Here is a 25,258-nt window from a genome sequence, read left to right as displayed (position 1 = left end):
ACGAAACTGATTCTGCTGTGAAGCAACGGACATGACTTGTTTCAGTGTCCTCATCCGACAGGGCGAGCTCTCAACACTGCATCGCGTGGACTCGGCTTCGTCGCCACCTCTCCTCGAAGACTACAGCTAGTACTTTTTTCTATCGTTGACCTATGTGTGCCGCTCACGCATACTGGCCGCGGATCGCGAGGCTCGCGCAGGCGAGTTTCGTGTGCTGGAGTCCTGTTGGGAAGAACAGGACTTGCAGGGAAGAACAGGACCTGCTGGGAAGAACGGGACCCCCTCACACGAAACTTGCCTCAAAGGACTTTGAGTCCGGTCAAGTCGACGACAGCGGAGCCCCCCCGTCCTCCCCCCCCCTCTTCGGGCGTTTTGGGTCAGCGTCGGATCACACGATTTTTGCGTCCAAGTCAGGGCAGCCCCGAGACGCGCGAGCGGCTTTTCGCGTGCAGCGGTTCTTCTTGGGAGTCCGACGCGTTTTGCAAATCAAGAGCAAAACTGACCCGGCGACTTTGCTACTCCCTCTGCACGGCTGCTCTTGCAGAATCCACTGTCTTCTTGCGATCCAGCCACTGTCTCCCGCGCGCGACTCGATTTCGCGACGCAGGGGGGCGGGGGCTTTCGCAGAGTCTTCGCCGCTTTTTTCCAGACAATACACCCGAGAGTGAGTGAGTCTTTTCTCGGTTCTCACGTGGAGAGGCACAAGTCGCGCCACGAGCTGCATCAGCCTGGCTGATGCGTCCGCCCCCGTCCCCTTACAGGTTGGCGAGCGCGTGTCACTGCCTCGCAAGCGGTGCCCTCTGGTCTCCCTAGCAGCCGCTTCCCTTTATCATGGCGCTTCTTTCCAGCGCGTGGCTTCCAACCCGATACTTCCGGGAGCGTGCCGCCTTACTTCTCTGGAACACACTCTCTCTAGACAGCGCAGCGTGCGGGAGCGCGTAATCTTTCCGATGAATGCGTGCCGCAGCAGCTCCTCTCGGTCATCTTGGTCGGGTGACGATTTTTTCGCGCCAGGGCGCATGCTAGCAGACTCCCGCGATTCCCGTAAACTTGCAAATTCCCGAGAAGGGTGTTGGACAGCGACAAAGCTCCCCTGTTCCCCATTCGGGTAACAGTCCCCAGCGTCAAACTCGCCGTCAGGAGAGCTCGGCGTTTCCCGAACGTTTGCATGGCTGTGCGCGCCAGAAGCCGCGCCGCGTTCCGGTGGCTGGACTCTCCAAATTATCCTCCAGTATATGTACGAGAAATTGTTATTTGAAAAATTGTTTTCGTTGTCAGGTTCGCTCCTGTGCCGCCGCCTGCTTCACTCGCGCGAGTTTTTCTCGCGCAGAGCCACTGGCCTCTTCCGTGCTCTTTTCTTCTTTGCTAGCCTTGTCTCCGCTGCATGTATTACACTTTTCCCGTTGCGTCGTGTCGTTTTTCAAGGTTTAAAGTCTTCAACTCCGAAAGTTCCCCTCGGGCAGCGATCCACTTCAACCGAGCACTAGACGTGCTGCGGAAGAGTTTCTCCCCCTCTGGTCGTTGCGTTCGGCCCTGCTTTGTTTTCGACTCGGCTCGTTTGACTTGTTAACGGCCTTTTTTTCTCATCGCCGGCCTCTCTGCCTCCCTGGGTCCGTCGTACGCATCGGCCTTCGCCACTTCTGGATTCCGCTCTGTCCGTCTTTCTGGTTTTTCCGGTTTCCCGCCCTCCGGCATGCCGCCGTTCCGCGATTTTTTTATGCCGCGGCGGCGCACGGCCACTGCGGAGGCGCCTCCCTCGCGCTTGGCCTCGCGCGCCGCGAAGACGTCTCCGGCTTCCTGCGCGCCGCAGCCCAGTTCGGACTTACCCTGCCTGGCGCCGCCCCACCGGTCGTCCCCGGATCTTCTCGCGAGCCTGGAGCCCGGCGCGCCGGCGTGTCACGTCACCGTCCGCACCGCAGCGACGTTACCCCGGGAGGGGGCCTTGCCGCCCGCGGAGGCGCCCAGTGCGCAGCTCCGCGGTTTGGGCTCTCGCGCTGCATCGTCCTCTTCGTCTGCACTCGCCTCTTCTTCGCGCGCCGCCCGCGACGACGACGCGAGCTGCTTCGCGCCGCCGCTGCCGTCTGCGTCTCTGCCTGCACTGTCTTCGAGGCCGCTCCCTTCCCCCTCATCATCTGCCTCATCGTCGCTCGCGCACCCGCGCGCCGTCTACGCGGCTGCGCCGCTGCCGCCGGCCTGCGAGCAGGGCGCGCTGTCTTCGCCCTCGACTTCGTCTCCGTCGGAGACCCTCGAGAAGGCGGCGGACCCGGGGCGCGGCGCGCGGGCGCCTTCGCAGGCATCGCCGCGCGCGCCGTCGCGGCTGCGCGGCGCGCGGTCTGCGACGGCGCTGCTGTCTTTCCTGCGGCCGATGAAAAGCTCCAAATCGCACGCGGCGAGTGCGTCGCCCTCCTCCTCCTCGTCGCCGTCGTCGTCGTTTTTCTCGTCACCGCATTCGCAGGGGGGAGGCGCCTGCCCTAACCGGGAGCTCGCGCTGCACGCCTCCGAGAAGGAGTCGCTGGCGAGCCACTGGCGCCACTTGTCCTCGGCTGGGCGCCCGCGAGGCGCGCACAGTCTCCTCTGGCTGCGGGAAGCCTCTGCGCGCCCGCCCCCGAAACCCGAGCCGCTCTGCGTCGCGCTGAGGAACGGCGTCCTCTTTCCGCTGCTCGGCCTTGGCACCTACCGCCTCCACGGGGAAGAGTGCGTTGCCGTCGTCAAGCGCGCCGTCTCTCTCAGGCACATCATGCTCATCGACTCCGCCAGCGTCTACCGCAACGAAGAGGAGGTTGGGAAAGCGCTCAGAGACGCAGGTGAGACACCCGCAGACGCGGCGGCGTCAAACTGCGTAAAACGCGCGACGCAGACCGTGGGAGAGAGCGACGAGGGAGGGGAATCGAGAGCCGAACTAGCATCCGCGGGGCTCGCGCGCAAGGAGGGGTGAGCGCGGGTGCTGAGGTTTGGGCGCGGACTTGTCTCCGCGGACTGGAGAGAGCGCCCGACGGAGATGCGAGGCAGACATAGCGGACACAAGCGGTGCGAACTGGAAGGAAGTTTCTGCGCCTGCACGCAGAAATGAGAGAAGGTTCAGTCGCCTCGCCGTTTGCTGCACTCGGTTTTTCGTGTCTTGGCTCTCTCCCATCCTGCAGTGAGGCGGATTCACGTGGATCCGCTGTATTCCGTCCTTTTTTTTTCTTGCCGGCATTTCTGAGTCTTTTTCCTCTTCTCATCTCCGGAATCCTCATCGATCTCTCTCTGCGCTTTTGTGCGTCTGCATCTTGTGCCTCGTTTTTTGTCGCATGCCGGACTTCCCTCAGGCGCGTGCGGCTTCCCGTGGCAGCTGTATCTGCGCGACGACTGTGAGGCGAACATTCGCTGCCGCAGAGAGGCGAGCAACCTCGGCGTTTTTCTAACTTCGAAACTGAGCCCCAGGGACGTCGCGGGCGGCCGACAGCAAGCCTACGAAGCGGCGCTCACCTCCATGAAACGACTCGGGGTTGAGCAGCTCGATCTCTACCTGATTCATTGGCCAGGCAAGTTTTTTTGCAAGTTTCTCTCCTACGCGTGCATGTGTGCGTTTCTGCTTGTGCGTGGATTTTCTTCGCACTTTTGCCAAGTCCATGCGCGTCAACCATTCGGCTCTACACGTCCCCACTCCTGCGCCTCTAAAGCGGCGTGGATGAGAGCTGGAGCGCGGCGGTGAGTTTTCGATGCTCACGTGAGCGACCCCTTCTCTATGCACCTCTTCGCATGCATGTGTTCATTCCTCCTACGTACATCTATATGTCCGTTTCTGCGTTGCGCGGGGAAGCATCTGGAGGCGGCTTCCGTGCTGTGACGGGGTGTCAAGCCCCGGGAGACGAGGCGCAGATGCGTGTTTGTGTCGTGTTCAGGCGCGCGAGGACATAAAAGTTCGAGTCGAGAAAACCGCCGCCTTCGCCACGAGTCCTGGCAAGCGCTCGAACAGCTGTACAGGGAGAAGAAGGTAGGCGGAGGAGAGGGAAGAAACAGGCAGGAGAAGAGTGCCGAAGAGCCTGGGGTGAAGGCATTTGAGCTGCACAGGAGTGACGCGAACTGGAATATGGAGAGGGATGGCAGACGCTGGACTGTGCGCTGCAGTTGTCACTTCGTTGCGTCGCGATGTGCCTGGCGCGTGCTCCTCAGGTGCGAGCTATCGGCGTCTCGAACTTTCTTGTGCGCCATCTCGAAGACCTCATCGAGGACGGCGTCGAGGTGGTGCCTATGGTCAACCAGGTGAGGCCTACTGAAAGAGGAGTCTTTTTAACGCCGAGGGACGAGACAGCAGAAACGCGCAACTCTGTTGGGGCATGTGACCCTCCGCTTCGCTTGTTTTTTTTCTGTGGTGGCGATGCCTCTCCTGTATGCCAGATGCTGTTCGCTGGCTGCGGAACCTCCAGTCTATCCGCCTCTTTCCCTTTAGTTCTGTCTTTCTCACTCTGCCGCTGCGAAGAAAGAGCGACGTGGAGAGCTTTTTTCTACTTTCAGATCGAGTTTCAGCCTCTCTGCTTTGACCGCGACCTGGCGAGGTGGGCGGAGAAGCACGACATGCGGCTGCAGGCCTACGCCTCGCTCGGCTCGGGAGACAGGTGCCTCTTGCGGCATCCCACGGTGCAAACAGTAAGTGTTCGCCTCTCAGACCGCTTGCGGCCGCTGCCTCGGTCAGACCTGCCCGCCCTGCAGTCCGAGACGCTCACTCGCGCCGTCCCGTCTGCGTGCTTTTCACCTCCGTCCTAGTCGTGCTCTTGGGTTGTCTCCTCTGCTCTGTTCGCGACTCCCGCCCCCCCCTACGGGTTCCTTCTCTCTTGCGGCGTGTGTCCCCGAGCGTTTTCGGTTTCAGGTCGCTGCTGAGTGCGGCGTGACGCCTGCACTCGTGCTGTTGCGCTGGGGGTTGCAGCACGGCTGCCACTTGATCCCCTGCAGCACCAGCGAGGCGCACTTAATCGAAAACACGCACGTCTTCGACTTCTCGCTCTCTGACCCGCAAATGACTCTCCTCGACCGCCTCTGCGACAACACGCACTTCTGCTGGGACCCTCACGTCATCGCCTAAAGAAAAACTCACACAGAGCCCTGCCGTGGTCGACGCACGTGCCCCCCCCCGCCACACGCGCTGGGGTGAAGACTGTAAGGTAGAGCTCCATTTGCATCGACGAGATGCAGGCGAAGATTCACGTGCGCGCATATTTGGCATGCGCACTCGTGCGCACATTCATGCAGGCCGGCTGCAGGGTGGAAAGGTCGATGGAGGCGCCTGAGCGCCGCGGTGTCCGTGACGCAAAAAGAAGACGCTGCGATCTCGCCTGGGATTCGGCTTGGAACAGCCACGAGGGACTTGAGCCGAGTGCCGTTTAGGCCTTTTTCTTTTAGGCTCCAACCGCGAGGGAAGGCCCAGAAGAGGCGAGCGAGCGGTCTCATTGCGCGGACAGAAGATGCAGCGCCGAAAAAAAAGGGGGAGAGACACACGCGGCGAGGCGAGGGTTGAAGCGTGCAGGCTGTGTGGGGGTGGGCGCCGAGTGAGGAGAGCGGAGTCAAAACGGCGGTTTGGTGTCTTCTCGCGCTGCTGCTGCTTTTATCCCTTTCTCGCCTCTCTCGGCGTCGCATGAGAATGAGATCCGGTAATGCGAGTTGCGGGACTACCTCGATTTCTCGCAGGAGGCAGGGGTGTAGCGCGCGGATGCAGGTTCGCCTTCGATCCCCTTCGGCGCCGGCCACGCGTCTCAGGGAGGGGTCGCGGCGCGGGCGCGCAACAAGAGATTTGCTGCGTGGCGCACTTTGCTTCTCGCGACAAAGAATCGGTTTTTTCGCTGAAGATTCTGTCTCAACGCATCTCAAGCAGCGTCGAGCGTCTCGCTCTCTCGTGCCTGTCCGGCTCAATCGCAGAGCGCCGCCCCGCCGCGGTCGCTGGCGCCCTCTCGTGGCGCACGCTGGGTGTACGATGTGAGCAGTTTCCGCAGAGTTTCTGCAGACGGCATAAGTCAGACTCTCAGACGCAGACAGACAGCGGGTCGGGCGCGTTCGGCTCGTTGCCTCCTGCGGAAGAGCTAGCAGAAATGTGAGTGTTTCCGGCGTTTCGCGCCTTCTGCCGGCATGGGAGTTTCGCCAAGCGGTAATGAAGAAAGGGGCGTGCCGGTGCATTGTTTTTTTTTATTTCGTCACTCAGTGCGACGCGAAAAGGTGGAGCGCAGAGCGGCAGGTGACTCCGCTCTCCTTGCTTTCGCTCTTTCCGAAAAATTTGTGTCGGCAGCGGTCGCCAGAAGTGGCGCTGTTGGGCTGTATGTATATGTGGCAGGCTACGTGTGCTACAGGGAGTAGTTAAGAGAGGGCACAGTTTTTCGCTCCCGCGCTAACTTCGCTGCGCTTAACTGCTTGTCACACCGAGTCGCAAGGCGCCGACTAGAAATGACACGCTGCAGAGAAGTTTCTAGAAAGCGTTCGCAGAAGAAGCTCCACGCCTTCCCAGGGTAGACAGAACAGCTACGCATGGAAAGAAGAGATTCCTGATCCGCTTCTCGCGGGATCACACAAAACATAGCAGAAGACATCAGCAGACTTTCTGGAATGTCCAGAGAAGGGCTGTCAAGCATGAGATGCACACTGGCGTGGAGAGCTATAGCCAGGAGCCGCTTCAGCTAGAACAGGGGCGATCTACGCAAGCTTTACTCGCATCCGAGAAGCAGGAAGGAGCGCTGCTACACAGCTCCTTTCGATGCGACTACGCCTGCGCCCGTTGGGCCGCAGAAGAGTCGAAGCGCAGACTCTCGAAGAGGTTTTACAGCGCCGTAAGATTCACAAAAGCAACGAAGCCGCGATGCGAATCCGAAGGCGCGTTCAAGCGAGCCTTTGGCGACACGCGGAGACGTTTCGCTCCCTCTCCAGATATTCTTTTTCTGTGTTTCCGTTCATTCGACGAGGTGAGGCCCTGCGGCGACGGCGAGAGAAGGCGGCGGAGCGCGCGGAGTTTGAGAAGCGTGAAATCAATCCAGCAGCAGCACGGGGGTCGCGACCCAGAGGAGAGAAGGTGTGCGCGAGCAAGAAGAGAGACGCACGAAGAGGAGACGGCGTAGGAAAGCATACGGCAAACACGGGAGACAGCGGAGGCAGGAAGAGGAGTAAGAAGGAGAGGAAGGAAGCCTGAGAGGGCGGACGCAGAGAGAGGGTGAAATGAAGGCAGATTTGCGGCAGGCAGAACGACGCCGGACAAAGCGCCGCTGGAAGAAAGACGCACGAAGAAAGACAAGCGCAACTGAGAAAAATCGGCGTAGCAACAGCGTGGCGCCAGCAGTCCACGCCAGGTCACCTGGCTCGCGTGAATCGCCGTCCTCCGGGGAGAGAGAAGGAAGAACAAGACCTCCACCATGGAAGGCCTCAGGAAGCCGGGAGATGGATTACGACGAGGCAAGAGGGAAGAAGACGAGAAACAGAGGAAAAATCGAGGAAGCCGACAGCTCGCCGCGACAGCGTTCATCTCAGGCGGGCTGAGAGTGACAGGGAGCCGAGAAGAAGCGATCGGCAACCAGAGAATGGAAGAAAAACGCGCGGAAAGAAACGCCGAAGAAAGATCACGAGTTGGTCACCTCCACTAGGAAAGAGAGAAGACTCTCATCTTCGTTTTTCTCCGAGTGTTGTCCTCGAGAATCTCTCGCACACGCAGCGTCCTTCCGGCGGCTTTTCGCTGCAGGCCCCACCCCGTCTTTCCGCGCTTCTGTTCCTCTTTTCCTTTCTGTCACCGCGTCGTTTCTCTGTTTTTATGACTCCTCTGCCCGGCCCGACGGCCTCTCTAGCTCTTCACGAAAGGAGAGAAGGCCTGGTGAGCAAAAGCCGTGACCTTGCTGTCTCGCGCCTCAGTCAACGACTGCGATTCTGCCGGTGTACCTGCCGCGGCGTGTTTCTTAAGGGTCTTTTTCTCTTCTTCCACCGTGGATTGTCTTTCCCCCCAACACGCGCTCTAGAGCCCTTTTCTGCAGCGAGTTTTTCGCATCTTACTCCCACTCCTATCTTTTTCTCCACTCCTATCTGGTTCCTCTCTCCTTCCCCCATCTAAAGAGCGTGGCTGTCGCTGAAAGGCACGAGGCGGGCAGTGCGGCAGCGGCGAAATCGTCTCTTTTCCTTGATTTCCTTCGCGTGTCTTGGCGCGTCCACGGCGTCCTACCGCCAATTTCTCGCCTTCTGTTTCACTGTTTAGCGGAGCCTGTCTCTGCAACTCCCTCCGCAATCCCGGCGACCCCCGTGTCTCTTCGCTGCGTGCCTGTCCTCCTTCCCTTGTAACGGTTTTCCGTTTCTCCACTCGTCGTTGTAAGCCCCTCTACATCCTTCTTGTCATCTCTCGCTCTTTTTGCTTCCTCTCCTGCTCGCGGCGCCTGCCGCTTCGCCCGAGAGTGCCTCCCTGGGAGAGACGCGCTCCGCATCCGGTTGTTCCTTCAGTTTCCATTTTCCTCGTCACTTTTTCGTCACTTTTTGATTTTACACCTCAAGAAGTCTCTTTTTCTCCTCCCTCTTGTCGCTCGCGACTTTCTTCTTCTCTCCCGCACCCGGAGCCCTCAGCTTCGCGTCTGCGCGGAGGCGCGAAAGTCCCCGTCAGCCTCTCACTTCTCTCTGGCCGTCGTAGGCGTCCTCTTTGGATGCGTCGATCTCTTCCTTCTTTTTTCCTCCGCATCTTCTGTGCTTGTCGTCGTTCGCCCCGTGTTGCCTCCCTTTTTTTGTCGTCTCCTGGTTAGCAGTTCGTCTCGCTCGGCCTCCCCCACTGTTTTGCTGGCTGGTCGTAGCCCCGACTGCGTCCTTTCTCTCCTCCTCTGCCTCGATTTTCCACTTTTCTCCTTTTTTTTTTCTCTCCGCACATTATGGCGGACGGCGGCATCTGGCCGGGGCTGTATCGCTGGTCAATCGAGTACCACGGTGAGGAATCCTCTCTGCGGCGAATCCGCCGTCAGCCGGCGAGAGAAGGGAGGCATCGCGTCGAGATACAGCGAGTGTGCACTGAGCGCGCACGTTTGTCAAGAAAGCAGCGAACGCGAGCAGGTGTTTGTGTGTCTCAATGAAGTAGACGTTGCCTGCACTGCGGGCACACAGATCTGGCATCTTTCGTCTCTCCCATGCCAGGAACCCTAGAGCCTTTTCGCCGCGCGTCTCCGTCGCGCCTTCTTTCTTCTTCATGCCGAGCAACTTTTGCTTCCATGCACTCTCTCGCAAGCCGTATGCAGAGCTGTTTCGCGTCTGCGCACGTCCGCCCCCTCTGTGAACATCTCTTTGACTGTCTTCCCTTTCTTCCCGCGGCGAACCCTCAGATTCTCCACTCGCTTCTCTTCAAACTCTGAATTCGTCTCAGGGGCGCATGACTTGGGGGGAGGGAGGGAGTACGTGTTTTCCAAGCTCATGTGTCTGTACGGACACTGCACACTGGCGACATGCGCCGCGTCTACTTGCGTTTTCGCAGATGGAACTGTCCCACATGGCCTGTCTCAGGAGGACCGTGATTTCCTTCAAAACGCGATTCGGGAGGCGTTGAGCAAACAAGAAAACCCTGCGAAAGTCCTGCAGGAACAAGTCGCGATCCTCGACCGGTTCGAGAACGGAAGCCCCGACGTCGCTCGTGAGCCAAGCATCCCCCGTGTTTCTGCTGTTTGGCATTCCTGCGCATTTGTTTCCTGTTCTGACGTGTTTTGTGTTTTTGCTGAACCTCCTGTGTGCTCACACTTCACGGTATCTCCGTCACACCCTTCTCCGTCTAGGAATGCTTCCTGCCTATTCGCGATTTTTTTTTTCTTTCTTTCCTTTTTTTTCTGGGATCGCGATTCGGGAGCAGGCAATCGGAGGGGAGGGCAGCACCGATCCCTTTTTTCGCATTTCCAACTTTTTTTCTGTTTTTCCTGTTTTGCTCAGCGCGAGATCTCCTCGCTGCGCTCTCTGTCGTGCAGCGCCTCGTGGATGACTACCCTGAAATCGCGCGAGACTTTGAAAAGTGAGTCTTTCCACGTGGGCGCTTCTGACACTTACCCACAGACACTTCATCCCTAAGCGTATGTATATATATATATATATATATATTTACATGTATATATAGATGTACAGCTCTATGCGTAGAAATCGTGAGCGCATCTATCTATCTGTATATCTATCAGTCATATTGTCTGTCTATCTACATATATATATGCGTCTAATTCTTTAGGCTGGGAGCGATTCCGTCCTTTCTTCGTCTGCTCACGACATGCTCCGCGGCGGCTCAGGCGCACGAAGGCGCGCAGGCGGCAGCGGGGAGAGAGAGTGAGACCTCTCGCGACTCTGCGCTGGCGAGCAAAACAGTAAAAACGGCACTTGCGATCCTCTCTCTCGTACTCGCAAACAACCCGCACGTCCAAGACGCGGTTTACAAGCAACAGGTAAGCCTCCCCCACCCCCGCTGTCCATATACATGCATAAATGAATATGCATGATTATGGTTGTATAGTGTATATATATATATATATATATATATATATATATATATATGCGTATACATACGTACATATATAGGGGTGTATATATGCACATGTATGTGTATATATGTAAATGCATATATATATGTATATGTATGTATATGTATATATATGCATGTACCCCTATATAGGCCCATCTGCATACATATATATGTATATATATCTGTGTATACCCATATCTGTAAATGCACACATACACATATGTATGCCTACGTGACTGGTCCCTGCCGCAAGCAAAGGCCGTTACCCGCCGTTTGCAGGTGTTTAAACGTGTGTGGAGGCATCTTTTGCGGGTTTCGCCGATGCCTCTTCTCCGCGTGTGTCGCAGGGCGTGGCGCTTCTGATGAACTTGGTGAAGGAAGCGCCGCCGAATTCTTCGCTTCGTGTGAAGGCGCTCACAGCGCTCGCGTGTCAGCTGCGGCATCACCGCGCCTCTGAGGTCGCCTTCGTCAACGCGGGCGGGGCAGCTCTCCTCGTACACGCGATGCACTCGACAAACGAGAAGGTGCGTGTTCGCTGTCTTTGTTTTCGTGTTTTTGTTTTGCGCCGCGTCTTCTGTGCCTCGTTCTGTATCAGCGCGTGCCTGCGGCAGACAATGAGTTGCATGCGCGTTTCGAACGTCTGCATCGAGTTTGTTTTTCCTCTCTCGCGGCCTTTCGTTCCGGCTGGGCGCTCAGCGAGGCGGCGGGGGGTCGCGTGCGACAGAGACTCGGCCGATTCAGCTTGTTTGACTCGCGCGAAATCTGAGTCGTCTCTGTTTTTCTTGACAGTATCAGGAGAAGGCGGCCTCGCTGATGAGGCATCTGCTGCTGGAGGGGCTGATGCCTTACGAACACGTGCAGCGCTTCGACTTTGCCAGCGCACTCGGCGCGCTTCTCGACAAATCCGGATTCGAAAGTGAGGCAAAAAACACTCGCGGAACGAGGCCTCAGTTCGGGGGTTTGGGCGAGCGAGAAGGAGAAAGACGCGGAGCGACGGCGACGGCGACGTTTCGCCTCAGCGCGAAGCAGCCAGCCGTCAGCGTGCACTAGAAACAGAGAGGAGAGAAGAGAAACGATGAGGGGGTGCGAGAGAGGTGAAGCCAAGGCAGGCGCAGAACCGAGAAAAAACAAGAAAAGCAGAACGAACGCGCGAGAAAAACAGACACGGGGGAGAGGGCGTCGCGTCAAGGTTCAGGGTTGGCTGTTGGGGTTTAGGGTTTAAGCCAAGGATGTCGCTGGGGCGGCTGCGCGGCGAAAATGCGAGAGAAAAGGGAAATGAGGGCGCTGAAACGCAGAGGCATGGCGGAGAGGAGCCCCTGTGCGCTGTGCTCAGATATTCAGTTTGGCGAAACGATCATCCAGCTGGCGATCGCGCTTCTGCAGCAACACCGGTGAGGGGTCCGGACAGAGAGAGCGAGGAGAGGACGCTCACCCGGAAGGAGGAGGGTGCTGGCAGAGAACAAAGAGTCGAAAAAAGGAAACGAGAGAAAGAGAAGAATGACATCACAGGCACGAGAGCGATGCAACTGAGCTCAGTGCGACAGGCGCCGCGCAGAGTCGCATGCAAAGGCAGTCGCAGAGACATCCTTCATGGCAGGTTGTCGGCGCTTCGTCTTCGGCACACGGGGCACGTCGGCGGCTGCGGCGGAGGCCTGGCGTCTTTTCCGCGTCACCTCCTCGCTTTGTCGCGTCTAGGTTGGGGATTCCTTCGCGGCACTTGTGCTTTGTTTTGATTTTATTTCGTTTTTTTGTTTTTTATCTGCAGAGTCGCGATGGCCAAGGCGCCCGTGCTGGCGGGCCTCCGCGAGGCGCTCCTCGCGCGCCGCCAACGGCTGACTCAGACGCTCACTGAGCTTAAGGGAAGAGAAGCGGGGAGAGAAGACCTCACGCTTGTTGCCGATGACTTCACCACGCAGCTCGCCCTCCTCGACGAGGCTATCTCCATTGCAAAGTAAGCAGAAAGGAAGCCGCGGCGCCCTTCTGCCGATGAACCGCGTCACATATATATATATATATATATATATATATATATATATATATATATATACGTACATGTATATGTATGTGTATGTAGATGTATGTATATTTGTATATATATGTGTGTATCTGCATTCAGCCGTGTACGCAGCAGCCAGCTTGCTTTCTTCACACTGTAGATCTTTGTCTCTCAAGCGACACATCGGTGTCTGAGTTAATCGATTCGTGGGCTCATGAGGCGCTTGTCTCTTTTCCCGTTCGCTCGGGATCATCTATTCGCTTATCTTCTATATGTGTATATATCACATATATGTATATATATGGTGACACGTCTGCGTGTTTAGTATGATTTGACCCAACGTGGTGTTGAAACCACCACGCTGAGATCATTCCACACCGGCTATGTTCTAGGCGTTAGGTGTGTCTGCAAACGATGTCAGTATGATTTGAGTCAAAGTTTTGTCTGCACACGTGTTTCTCAGGTTCCCAGGCATGAAGCCCGTGGAGGCGGCGGCCGACTCGGCAGCTCGTCGGGGGGGTCAGGCGCCCCAGCACTCGAAGATGCTTGCGATGTAACTTCTCCGTGTTAGAAAATATTTTCCTCTCCCTCGCCGGCTGCCTTGTGACGGTGTCCGCGAATGCTTAAAAGAGCGATGCGAAGAGGAAGCAAACGAGCCAAGAGCGAGGAAAGACGATGGAAAGAAGAATGAATGCGACACTGTGTGAAGAGGCGCGCGCAGAGCGTGGCGGAGGCACCGCGGAAGAAGGGGAAAAACCAATAAGCCGAAACGCAGGGGGATTCTCGTTTCTGTTGGGGATTGTGTCTCGAGGGACTCTCTGGGGACGCGTCATGTGCCGCAAGATTTTCTTGTCTGCCGCTTCCTAAATACCTAGTAATTATTAATTATTTTTGCTGCGCCTCACCACACTTCGAGGAGAACCAGCTGCCTCCAGAGTCGGATAGTACTTCACATCGAGCCTCAATTCTGAAAATCCTGTAATGCAGTGTAAAAAACAGAAAATCATTACACACGACTCGGTTATATTGAAGAACAAGGGTTTCCTTGTAAAACTAAATACGAGCCCACCACCAGCGACGTTGAGGCGCCAGAGGCTCTCTACAGAAAGCGCCTTGACATATAGGTGCATGCTTTTCTGCCTGTCGATATACGGTTACGGCGATACAGCATCGCACGCGGTTGCAGGCGACCGGAGACAGATCTGAAAGAGAGGCAAATGGGTACTTTGAATAGGAATGCAAAGCGGCAAGCGTGGGCGGAGCCAGGCAGAAACGCACACGCAAAACTTCTACCGAGACACGCCTACACATCTGCATAGTCGTATATATATACACACATATTACATATAAATATATATGATGCATGCGGGAGGGTGGCGGCGACTCGCTTTCCATGGAGAGCTGTACATTTTGTCTGGGCGGAAACAAACACATCAGCTGAAGCTATCTCTGAGACGGCGGGCGGTCGATGTGGCGTCGCGAGATGTCGCAGAAACGCTGGCGTGTTCCCGTCTCGCAGGTCACACTCCAGTGTAACGAGTCAAGAAGTCGCAAGGCCCCCGGCGCAGCGTAGTTTGATGTCTCTTTCGAAGCAAAACCAGGGCGACAGCAGGTGGCGCATAGGTCATTCGGCGCCAGAGGGACAGCGACGAGACAGGCGGGGGGAGGAAAACACAAGCAGAGAGACGAGACGATCAAGCGAGACTTCGAGAAGCTGCGGCCGACGGAGAAGAAGAGGGACGTACCGCGAGTCTGCGCGAGGGCAGCGATAACGAAAAAAAGCGAAAAATAGGCAGAAAAGCAAAAACGCTTCTAGAGGCTCGGTGGCTATACGAGGGAGCGACCTGCTTTGCGAGGAGGTGAACGAAAAGACAAATGGACAGCAAGGTCACGGACACGCGTGCCAAACGAGGTGGACCGCACCCCCCCAAGAAGTTTGAAAAACAGTGGAAAAAAGTTCCCAGACATCGGTGCAAAGAGCAACGATGCAGCCCAGCGGTCGGCTCGTTCCTGCGTCACGGCAGGCGTCTTTTCCATCCAAAATTCTCTCCTTTCTTCTCTTCTCCCTGCGTCTCTTCGCATCGCGCAAGGCGCCAACGGCTTTGAACATGGCGAGACTACCACTGCTTCGCCTTCGCCAGAAACAACTGAAGGGAAACAATTTCTCTTCTCTGCGAGAAGGACCAGTCTCAGTATGTCGTGAGGCGCGAGAGGAGGTACGCGACACGCGCGTCGTCGCCCTCAAGTTGTTGCCAGTCGGTCAGCCGCACGTCAACCTGTGAAAACAAACCCGCCGCGGAGACGCATTTACACACATACACAGATACATACACAAGCATGCATGCATAGGCGTTCATAAGCACAAATTTATTTGTGCACAGAGGAGCACGAAGCACCGACCTCCGGCGGCGAGGCACGCTGGTAGAGATCGCGCTGCGGACCCCACAGGTGGAGGGTAAGCACGCGCCCTGTGGCGGATGAGATGAAGCGAATCTAGGTAACCCTGAGTAGACGCCGTGGGGGGTTCGCGGGCGCCAGCCAGCGGCCTTCTAGAAAGAGAAGGTCTTTGAAGGTTCCATAGCATCCCCTCAGCTGGCGCGAGGCCGGTCGAAGCTTGGCTTTAGCGGCGACAGAGTCCCCATGAAGAATTTCTCGCCTGGCCTGTGCCGCCTGCCTCTACCTCACCTCGCGCGAAGCCTGCGCAAGGAGAGCGAGCCGCTTTGGGCATGCCGTACACAGCATGCAGCCAGCGAAATCCGAGGTTTTCTCGCTTGTTTCAGAGCGCGCGGGCGCCGACTTACGAGCGTGTATCCTTGGAGGCGCATGTGCCGGTACTTGAGCGCCAGAAAGAGATCTGAGGGCTCCGCGAGATCTGGAAAAGTAGAAAAATCCACGACGACCGCCACGCCGCCGCGTTCGCCGCCGCGACAGATCGAGACCGGAATGCGGTAAAACTCGCAGGCGACGCTGTTTCGCTCCACAGAAGCCTCCTCGTCGCCCGCGTCGGCAGCCTCTCCCTGCGGCGAAGCGCTCTCGCCGCTCGCCGCTCGAAGAAGAAGCTGCTTGGCCTCGGGGTGACTCGTGAGCAGCTGAAAAACCTGACACCGCAAACCAAAGACAGCAAAAGCCTGCGGATGTGCAGCAAACCCGCTTTAGCCACGCAAACCCGCTTTAGACACGCAACCCGAGGCTCAAGGTGGCGAAGGCGCCACTCCGCCCCGGCCCAAGTTGCGAGATCGTGCCCAGGATGCAGTTTGGACACACAGCGGAGACAGAGGGGAGATCACAGACACAATCGCCAGGTCGCCAGGGCGCGGCATCGCGCGTATGTCTCGCTCTCGGCAGATCATCCACGGATCTGAGCAGCTGTAGGCCTCAAGCCCACGGCGTTTCTGAAGAGCGTGCGCGTCCCCGTTGCGAAGAAAAGACAGAGGCGAAAGGCGCCGCGCGCCCTGTCGGATCCCTCAGCCACGTACTTCTTCCTCGGCGTCTCGCGCCGCGGGCGGCAGCGCGACGATCCCCTCCTCTTCGTCCTCTTCCTCAAAGGTCTCTTCAGTCTCGCCGCCGTCGCGGTTCGAGCTCAAGAGCCACTCCCACGTCTCGCCTTCCTTCAAGTCCTGAACGAAACACAAACACAATGGTCCGCGCGACTCCACCCGCGCGCGGCTGCGGACTGGCGGCTCGCCCGCGAAGCAGACGCCGCCCTACAAAACCGCTAGCACGCATGCAGAAGACGCCTGCGCTCACCGCGGAAATCAGGATATTACACTCCGGCTCTGGCGGCCGTCTACGCACATGCATATATCTACATATATATGTAAAGACTAGCCGATGCACGCACACGCAGAGATGCAGATCGATACTTCATTTGGCGACAGTGCAGGCTCATAAGTGGAAAGAGCTCACTTGGCACAGATCTCGAGTTTTCGTTGAGGCATCGAGGAGGAGATCGAGACGAATTTGCGTCAGCTGCCTTTTTTGCTGTCTTGAAAGCGTCTCGGCGGCCTCATCTCCCCTGAGCGCAGCGACACGCCACACGCATCACATCCAAACACCTTTCGTCGTTGTTGAAGCTGCTTCTAGACAACACACCGTCACTATGAAGCCGAAACAAGCTCTACGCTGTGCCTCGCGCGCGCTACAGGGGGTTCAAGCGCCGCGGGGGGACGCGACCTGCACCAGCCCGACGCACAGCAGATCTCGCGGCTGCAGCGGCGGCGCTCCGCGCATCCAGCGAGGCGAGAAGACGCCGAAAGCGAGCGTCTCTCCCCCCGTCACCGCCTAAACTGCTGTGGTGCTTTCAGGGCCACGGATTAGTGAGAATCAGACAGACACGTGAGTCGAGATCTGCAGCAGCCCTCCACCAACTGCGCGAAAACTCTAGACAACAACATTCACGTGGAGGCCTTCGAGGAGACAATTTCGAACCCCAGACATCTGCCCACTCGATGCGACACACGTCCACATCTCCTGAGGAGGCTGCGGCACGCTTCCATTGAGACAGGAAGGCAACTCGCTAAAAGGCCTCACATGGCGGCGTCGGAGAAGCGCACGAGCTCGTCACTGGACAGGCGACCCTCGACTTTACGCCGAAGGAGACAAATTTTTAAAGGACGCGAAGCCTGCCTCGGGCCAGGAAGGCCACCGCCGCCCCCCCCCCCCCCCCCCCCCCCGCCCCCGGGACCCCGGCCTCTTGACGTTTGTGGATGCTTCTTTCACTTCTGTTTCTCCGGGATCTATCTCACTCTCTATCTTGCGCTGCGGGCGCCAAGAGGAGCGCGCTGTGATCGAGCAGACGCCGGAAGAGAGTCGGGTTCCCTTGATGCAGACTCAGCGCACAGCCCGCCCACGCCGCAGTCAGCGCGTCTTCGCCGTCCATTACCGCGCATTGGGCCTCGAGTGTCGCCTCCAAGTCCTGATGCGAAGGCACAGAAGACGAAAAAACGAGAATAAAACGATATGCAACCGTGCTGCCACGTGACGCTCGACCTATGGAGGAAACTGGCAGGCTCCAAGCTCCCGCGAGAGACAAACAAACAACCCCATACGCACGTGTATATCACACATATGCATATAAATTTATATATACATTTGAGCTGCAACGTTTGAATGTGGCATGAGCGTCTCTCCCGTTAAAAACCAAGATACATATGTGGCTACAGAAACACATGTGACACTGAACGGTGTGTCTCTCTCGTTTCTACTCTTCATGGCTGTCCCGTCTGCTAACACCTAAGCATATGTATATATATATATATAAATATACATATATAAAGCATATATAAAAATATGTACCTGTATATGTTTGGCAGAGATATATCGGCGCAAATATGCGCGTTGATGGGCATGCTTGTAACGTAAATGTGTATCGAACTTACGGCGAGGAAGGCGAATGGAAAGAGACCTCCGCTGTCGCGCGTGAGCGTCGCCAGCGCAAGCGTGACGTTTGCGAGCTGCGCAGGCGGCAGCGTGTGGAGACTACCTGCGCGGCATGCAGACGTAAGAGCAACGCGGACGATTCGCGATACTGCGCGCCTCCTCGAGACAATCTCGACTACCTCGCATCTCCAAACTCGGCGTCTCCTGCCGCTCGCGCATATCATCACATGCTGCCCCCCCCCCTGCCCCCCAAGACCGCGGACACATATATATCTACATCTCCACCTACACCTATACACGTGCATATATGTATGCATGTACATATGCACACATGCATGAGCGAGTATATGCATAAATATCCACACGTAGACACGTTCACGATACTCTTGACGAAGAGCAGGTTCCTCCCTGCAACACGCGCGCGAAGGATGCACTCTGGGCAGAGGTGCGCTAGTCTGCGCGAGGCGACGGGATGCTTGGAGCGAAACAGCCAGCGTGTTGCCTCTCATTCCGCCGCTCGCTGACTTCAGCGGAGCGAGATCCGCGGCAGCTGCCCTCACCTCTGAGGGCGCCGAGGAGCTCCTGATAGAGTCGCGGACTGTTGACACCGAGCGTCGCAAAGCTCAGCAGAGACGTCGCAAGGGCGATGCTCCGCGAGGCGTCTCTCAGCGAGTCTGCGGGCGCGCCGACGGCGCCGCACGCCCGCGCCGAGGCGCCCGTCGCCCGAATCTCCCTCTGGAGCGCCCCCGCAAGCAAATGCAGGAGGGGCAGGTCGCGAAACCCGAGGGTGGACAAGCCGAGAGCCACAAAGCTCAGCTCCTGTAGCGAGAAGCCGTCCGCCGCGCAGGCGGGCTGCTCAGGCGCCGCTGAGGCGGGCGCGGACTCCAAGGCCGCGCTCTCGCCCTGCGGCGCGGTCGCACTCGGGGCGGGCGGAGACACGCGTGCCCCCGCCGCGAGGAAGCGCGCGTAGGCCTGCAGGAAGCTGTGCAGAGCGACGCGCGGCGCGCCTTCAGAGAGCGAGCAGAGGAGAAGCGGGAGATGAGACAGCTGCAGAGGCGAGAGCGCACCGAGGCCGTCGGGCTGGCGGCCTGAGGCCGCCGCCGCGTCGCTCTCTGCGGGGCAGGCCCAGGTGGAAGTTTCGAGCAGACGAAGAATTGACACGAGGAGGTCCTCTGGGCAGTGCTGCGAGGCAACAGAGGGTCAGCAGTCAACAGGAGAACGGGCAATCGCCAGCGCACACGCTGCTTCGGGGCTCTGTACACTTCTACCACTTGATATGACCCAAAAGCAAAACTGGGTGCGGACAGAACTCTCCCCGCGGTTTTCCTCCCTGCGCACCTCGCTCGCGACCGGGTTGGGATCTCTCCTGCTTGCTCCGTGAGACGCAAACGCCTGTCTTTTCGACAAGTGGCAACGCGGCGTCTACGCGCGCCCTCACCTTGAGCCGGCTGAAGGCTAGCAGCGCGCGGTAGAGCTCGGCCGGTTGGAAGGCGAGGACTCTGCGCTTCAGTCGTCCGAGGAACTTTTGAAAGCGGACGTCGCGCCAAACGGTCTCTTCGCCTCGCGCGTGTGCGCGGCCTTCTCTCAGGTTTGCGGCCTCGCTCAAGCGAGCTGCCGCCGCGACGCGGTTCAGTGCGACGACGAACTCGCCTGGCGTCAACCCGACGCTCGCGGCGGGATGACCAGGCTCGCATTCGTGTGCGAAGGAGACGAACTTTTTCTCCTTCAGGCGGAAGTCGATGATCTGCAACACAGCCTCCAGAGAGAGAGGCGCCGAGTCCTGCAGCAGGGAGAAGGAGAGAGCCGCCTCGGAGGCTGACGAGAGAAATGACGCGCCAGAGGGTCGGCGCGCACGCGGCAGAGACAGGGCGGCAGCGGAGGCGCCCACAGACGGGGGAGACTGAAGAGAAGGAGACGGGAGCCGAGTCCGGACGAACGACGAAGGAGCCGAAGTCGCAAGCGCCGGCAAGGCCACCGGCATTCGGCGACCCAGAGAAGGCGAAAGCGAAGATCTGGCAGTTCCCCAGAAGAGGCTGCACCCAAGCGGAGACGCCATGGTGTCGAGCCTCAGCCCAAATCTCGCCTCACGGGCGCGTTCTGCGTCGCGGGGTGGGGGTGGGGATGGGGGGGAGTCAAGCCGCACAGAGGTTCTGCATGCAGCGCATTGGAACCGTTTCCGCATCTGCGCGAGGTAAAAACCGCCTGTCGCCCGCGCTCTGATTAGAGCCTACGACTGGGCGCAGTTCGCGGCACGCCGTTCACTGCACCGGTTCTTAGCCATGGACAACCTGCCTCCGCTTTGCCTGGCGTCAGCCGAGAGGGAGCGATGCGCGGATTGTGCCTGTAAGACCTGCCGGCAGCAGGCAGGAGGCGACACACGGAGCTCCTGCGGCGAGGAAGGCCGCAAAAGGGCGAGGAGAGAGACAGCAGAGAGGCAACAAAGAGGCGCGAAGCAGAAAAGGGAGGAAAAGGGACGCCTGAAGAAGAAGGAAGGAGACAGCAGCCTCGCCGCGCCGTTGGAAGAGCCGACTTTGCGGCAGAAGGACCGTGGCAAGTTCCGGGAAAGCGCCGCTCTCACGGAATCGAAGCCGTCTAATGTTTTCTCGACGCAAATAACCACTCAAGGAGACAATTCTCTCCCTCACTTACGCAGCGCACAGCGTTAAAACAAGGTGCCACGTGAATGATGCAGGCCGCATGCACTGCGTCGTGTGCATGCAGCGAGACGGAGAGCGAGACAGCCGGAAGCTTGGATCGAAGAGGAGTGATCGAGAGGAGTGGCGGTGAGCGGCCTTCAGTGCGGCTTCAGGTTTTTCTTGGCTCTCATCTTCAGCAGCCGTAGCTTGAGGCTGGAGCGGAGGTCATCTATTTCCAGTCTAGCGGCATCCACTTAGTATGACCTGTTAACTGAGGCTTCGCTCGCAAGAGCGAGCAAGCCTCCACGCCAGCGGCCTTGGCGGATGTCGTGGCTCGCCGCGGGTTCAGGGCTAAAGGACTCGGATCCCACCTCTACAGCCGGCGTCGCGTGGCTGGTTCTGTGTTCCCTGTCTTCTGCGGCAGTGGTGCTTGGCGCCGAGGCGCAAGGCAGCCGAGGCGACTTCTGCGTTTCGGTAGGCAGACGAGAGGACTTAACTGAACAGCCGAGCGACAAAGAGACGGTCTCGCGCGGCCATACTCCTTGGAGAGAAGCAGAAAACTTCCGCTGACTGCATGCGCATACAGCGTGCCGCTGGCGTCACGTTTAAAAAAGAAAACAAGAAGAGACTTTCCTGCCGTGGTAGGTGACACGCAGCCTGCACCACACCAAGCCACGAATAAAGGAGGCAGGCATGCCTGGAACTGAGCATAAGACGTGATAAGACTCGAGGTTAAAAGTGTGTATCAGCGGCGTTGCGTCTCTGGCCTCGACGTCCGTGCAGATTCAAATTACTTTTGGATACACACGGCCTCGCCAGAGTTTGGACTGACGCGTAGGAGAGCGACGGCCTGCCGCCCTCTGTGTGAACTTCATCCGACTTGACGCATGCAAAAGAGCGCGGCGCGCGAGCCAGCTTCTCTCTCTGCACGAACTGGCTTCGAGGACTGCTTTTGTTTTTTAAGAGTGCAGTGCGGCACCCGGTGTGTGGCTAAAAGTCTGGCGAGAACTTCTGCGGCTTGAAAATCACGTCGAACGCCTCAGCTTCGTGTGAGCCTGTCCTTTTGTGCGCTGGCCGCACACGCAGGGCACTCAAACGAGAAAGGGTGTTCCTGCAGACGCAAATTTTCTACGGCGGTCGAGTGACCACTGCCGCGCGCTCGGCGGCCTCGCGAGACAAAGCAAAACACGTGTGCAGGAGTTTAGGGGCTGCCGAGCCGCGAGGGGCAACGGCCACTGAAATGGTGCGAGGCGGGCGCAGAGTGGCGCCGCGCAGGATGGTGTGCGTGTGGCAAGAATATCTGTCACATGCTCCACCTTAGGGCATGTGTTTGCGTCACCCTATGAAACAGGGTCGCACGAGCAAATTCTTGTTGAGAAAAAGCATGCGGCCTAGGGTCATCGGAGTGCGCCGCGAAGGGCGCCGCCCGGAAAGACCCTCCTCTGCGTTCGACCAGCTTCGAAAAACTCAGAGTTCATGCTCACGGGAAACAATTAAAGTTGTACTTCCACGGAAACGAGCAGCCGCCCGACCAGGAGGGATACAGAAGTGTGCCGTTGATTCGCTGCGGGAGTCCAGCGGTCATGAAGCCCCTGTAGTAGGCTCTCGTCTGCACGTGTCCTCGTAGGAACGCGTCTGGCTGCCTGCCAGGCGCAGAGTCCCCCCTCGCGCCGCGACCAGACACGCAGACGCGCTTGGCGACCAGAAGGAGGCGCGACCAGAAGGAGACGCGACTCTCCCGAGCCCTGAGTCTGCCGTCGCGTGCGACCTCGGGCGCCGCCTCCCCCATGCACCCATACAAACGCGAGCGAGGAGGCTCCGCCAGTCTGCGAATCGCGCGAAGACGTTGCCATCTGCGAGAGCTGCTGCCGAGGTCTCCGCCGCCTCCTTGCTGGTCGACCGACTCTTCGGCCTCCCACGGGGATCGCTGAGTCCGCCCTCCCCCACCGGTATGCGCCTCGAACATGTGCTCGCCCGCGGCAAAGTCCTCGCGAAGCCACAGATAGCTGTAGATCACGTCCACGATGAACTTCGCCACCACGCCAGCTCGCCCGCCCTGCGCCGCGCCCTCCTCCGTCGTCGTTGTCACCTCGCCAGCCGGCTTCAGCTCGACGCTCGCGCCCGCCTCTTCCTCCTGTGGAGCAGGCTGCGGCCGGGGGACCGGCGTGCTGGGCCTGAGGAGGGCGGAGCTGGGGCCGAAGGGGGGGGGGGGGGGGAAACGGTTTGGGCGCGAACGGGGGGATTGGGAAGGGGCGGCGGCGGACAACGGGACGGGGTGATAGTTGGGAGGGCGGGGGGTCGCCCGCCGTCGATCGCGGACCTCCCGGGCAAAGGGGGCTGGCTGGAGGCCCGCGGCAGGCTGGGGATAACGCCTCGGAGGCGAGTACGGGGGCAAGGCGCCGGTGATGGCCGACACGACTGCTACAGTGAGGACTGCGCACATCACCCGCGGCAGCCACTTTGACGGCTTCACCGGCTCGACTGGCTCCTCGTCCAGCAGCTCGGGAGTCCCTTCACCGATTTTTCCTTCTTCAAGCTCCTTCGGTGCCTTCTCGACCTCGCGGATACGCGTAAAGGACACCCAGGCGACGGCAAACACCGCGACAGCCAAGCTGAGAAGCCCGAAGATCCCCGAATATCTCTTGTGTGTCCGCTGCTGTCGCGAAGAGTTCTGCCTCCACAGCGCTTCCTCACACTTAGTCCGAAGAATTTGGCGGTGCTCAGCTACCCAATGTCGCTTGTCAATGACACATGGACTTCGTTTTCGCGGCACTTAATCGTCGTGATGGCTGGCGTGGAAGGAAGCCTCAGAAGCCGCCCGGCGGCGCAGTCTCCTGGGGAAGGCCGCTTGCGGGCGTCTTCTGGGTCGGCTTCTTCCCCCTCTCGATGCAAAGAGTGGCAGGAAGGCAGCCCTAGCTGACTGCCGATATCCGCAGCGCGCCGCCTGTCCTCCAGCGACCCGTGAATGAAGCCGCTAATGACGACGCGCGCGCAGCTTTTACTGCGGGCTGCGCCGGAGGCAGCTTCCTCGCGCTATGTGTCGCCGCCCACCGCCTCTTGGCTCGCGCCTGACAGCACCTTCAGGCTCTCCCCCCGCTCCCGGCTGGGTCGAACTCCACTGGCGGGCGCAGCGTCGTCCAAACTCCATCCTCTCATTCTCGTTTGGGGCGAGCCCGGCCCGCCCAGCCCCGTGCCAAGCAAAATGCTGTCGGCGGACGCATAGGGCGGCAGCGCAGACGAGTCCTGTTTGACGATGTGCCCGTACGTCACCCGTAGAGCTATTCATGTCGCGCTCGGAAGTCCCGTTGAGCTCGGCGATTTTGCTCTCTTGTCGGGAGGCCGCTGCTGCGAACTGGGAGATATCAGGGAAGAGAGAGAGCCCCCCGACAGCCAAGAAGAAGACATGAAGCACGCGGACGAACAAGGTAGTTACGTGACATGTGGAGGATCGAGGAGTTGGCGCCTGGAACGCCGCTGAAAATCTTCATGTTAAGAATCCCGCCCCACGTCGCTGCGAAGACGAATGCCGAGCACACGCTGTGTCGTTTGAACGAACACCGACTGGCATCACAATTATTCAACCTAAGGAGCTAGGACCGCCAGGGCCCCCGCGCTGAGTCTAGAGCGCAGACAAGAAGCCAGAAGTCTGCCAGAGTCGTGGCCGAGCTGAAGTCACTGCCGCAGTCCGCACGCTTCTAGGCACAACGAACGGAGAAAGCTGCTCGGCATGCTTGAGTGCGACTGCTTTTCTCTGGCTTGTTTCTGGGTGCCGTCGCCCGGCACAGCAAGCGGGGCCAAGCAGCGCTTCCCCGACGCTGCCCCAAGCCAGAAAGAAAGGAGATTCTCCCAGGCGAGTGCAGACACAATGTGACAGGTCTATACATTCACACAAGGGAGAAGAACTGGAATGGGGGCAGGGCAGACGTCGATATCACTAAAACCCAACGCACAGGAGGCCTCTCAGCCGGGCAGGGTCTCAAGTCCGCGTTCGCGCCGAATGTGCATGCCCACTCTCCCGGCAGGGGGGGGGGGCGGGGAGGGCAACGTAGGGCGCTTCACGCGTCAGCAACCAAACGTAGACGCTCATCAGCCAGAGAAGGTTCGTCCTGTTCTATCGTCACAGCAACCTGTTGGGCAGGAACACACACTTCCATGCGCCGGCAGCTTTGGGATGAACCCCGAGAGCCACAAAAGGAGCGGATGACGACGCACCGCACAACAGGTAGGGGAGTACGCCGCAGCAGATCCTTACATCTTCTAGATCGTCCTCGTTGACTTGGCCTCAAAAAACATTTCCACGCCCATTTGCAGAGGCAGCTCCATCTTGGGTGATGCAAGGCTAGCGCAACTGGATACACTGCTAATGCAATCATGTGAGTGCGAGGGTAGAAGAAAGTATGGACATCTTGAATAAACAGACGATTATGTAGATACAGTCGAATACAGGCGCCGTACCTGCAACTCGTGCGCCAGATACTCATAATAAATGCAAATGTATCAGGCAGCAGTGCCGAGGCGGTATGAGTGAGTCGATTTTGAAGCTTAGCAGCGGAATCGGTTTGCTACAAGACGTCGTCGGGCGCCAGCTGCATCGGAGTCTCCCGGGGGACTGCAGTCAGCACATGTTCCTTTTAAGGTGCATTTTTACTTGGGAACGGGCGCTTGCTTCCTCATGCTTCATCAATATGACAGGAGTTTAGCGGGTAACGACAAAACGTTCAAACGTTTAGATATATCTTTCGGTCCTCAAAGAAAGGCGAGCCTCGAGAGTCCCTGGTCAACAGT

General features: G+C 58.5%; 5 protein-coding genes across 5 annotated transcripts; 3 read left to right on the top strand and 2 right to left on the bottom strand.

The window, feature by feature from the left end:
- Positions 1-1,693: 1,693 nt before the first annotated feature.
- On the top strand, positions 1,694-5,062 carry BESB_007660 (putative aldose reductase; the record flags this gene model as incomplete). The annotated part of the gene is made up of 6 exons (XM_029359520.1): positions 1,694-2,804; positions 3,309-3,524; positions 3,885-3,976; positions 4,156-4,245; positions 4,498-4,629; positions 4,850-5,062. The coding sequence occupies 6 exons, from the start codon at positions 1,694-1,696 to the stop codon at positions 5,060-5,062; spliced, it is 1,854 nt and encodes a 617-aa protein (XP_029222433.1).
- A 1,656-nt stretch (positions 5,063-6,718) lies between these two features.
- On the top strand, positions 6,719-7,147 carry BESB_007650 (uncharacterized protein; the record flags this gene model as incomplete). Its single annotated transcript, XM_029359519.1, has 1 exon — positions 6,719-7,147. The coding sequence occupies one exon, from the start codon at positions 6,719-6,721 to the stop codon at positions 7,145-7,147; it is 429 nt and encodes a 142-aa protein (XP_029222432.1).
- Positions 7,148-8,849: 1,702 nt separating this feature from the next.
- Positions 8,850-13,015, top strand: BESB_007640 (uncharacterized protein; the record flags this gene model as incomplete). The annotated part of the gene is made up of 9 exons (XM_029359518.1): positions 8,850-8,904; positions 9,443-9,598; positions 9,889-9,967; positions 10,175-10,385; positions 10,810-10,986; positions 11,252-11,378; positions 11,796-11,853; positions 12,228-12,413; positions 12,922-13,015. 9 exons carry the CDS (start codon positions 8,850-8,852, stop codon positions 13,013-13,015), a joined length of 1,143 nt encoding a protein of 380 aa, XP_029222431.1.
- Positions 13,016-14,647: 1,632 nt separating this feature from the next.
- On the bottom strand, positions 14,648-19,893 carry BESB_007630 (uncharacterized protein; the record flags this gene model as incomplete). Its single annotated transcript, XM_029359517.1, has 8 exons — positions 14,648-14,734; positions 15,260-15,556; positions 15,935-16,075; positions 16,365-16,473; positions 17,204-17,373; positions 17,837-17,940; positions 18,398-19,019; positions 19,276-19,893. 8 exons carry the CDS (start codon positions 19,891-19,893, stop codon positions 14,648-14,650), a joined length of 2,148 nt encoding a protein of 715 aa, XP_029222430.1.
- A 2,060-nt stretch (positions 19,894-21,953) lies between these two features.
- BESB_007620 (uncharacterized protein) lies at positions 21,954-23,629 on the bottom strand (the record flags this gene model as incomplete). Its single annotated transcript, XM_029359516.1, has 2 exons — positions 21,954-23,126; positions 23,525-23,629. The coding sequence occupies 2 exons, from the start codon at positions 23,627-23,629 to the stop codon at positions 21,954-21,956; spliced, it is 1,278 nt and encodes a 425-aa protein (XP_029222429.1).
- Between the last annotated feature and the right edge of the window lie 1,629 nt (positions 23,630-25,258).

The sequence above is a fragment of the Besnoitia besnoiti genome, chromosome I, assembly GCF_002563875.1.
Source record: "Besnoitia besnoiti strain Bb-Ger1 chromosome I, whole genome shotgun sequence".
Classification (NCBI taxonomy): Eukaryota; Apicomplexa; class Conoidasida; order Eucoccidiorida; family Sarcocystidae; genus Besnoitia; species Besnoitia besnoiti.
Note: the sequence above shows the minus strand (reverse complement) of the source record. Positions and strands in the feature narration are given on the sequence as shown.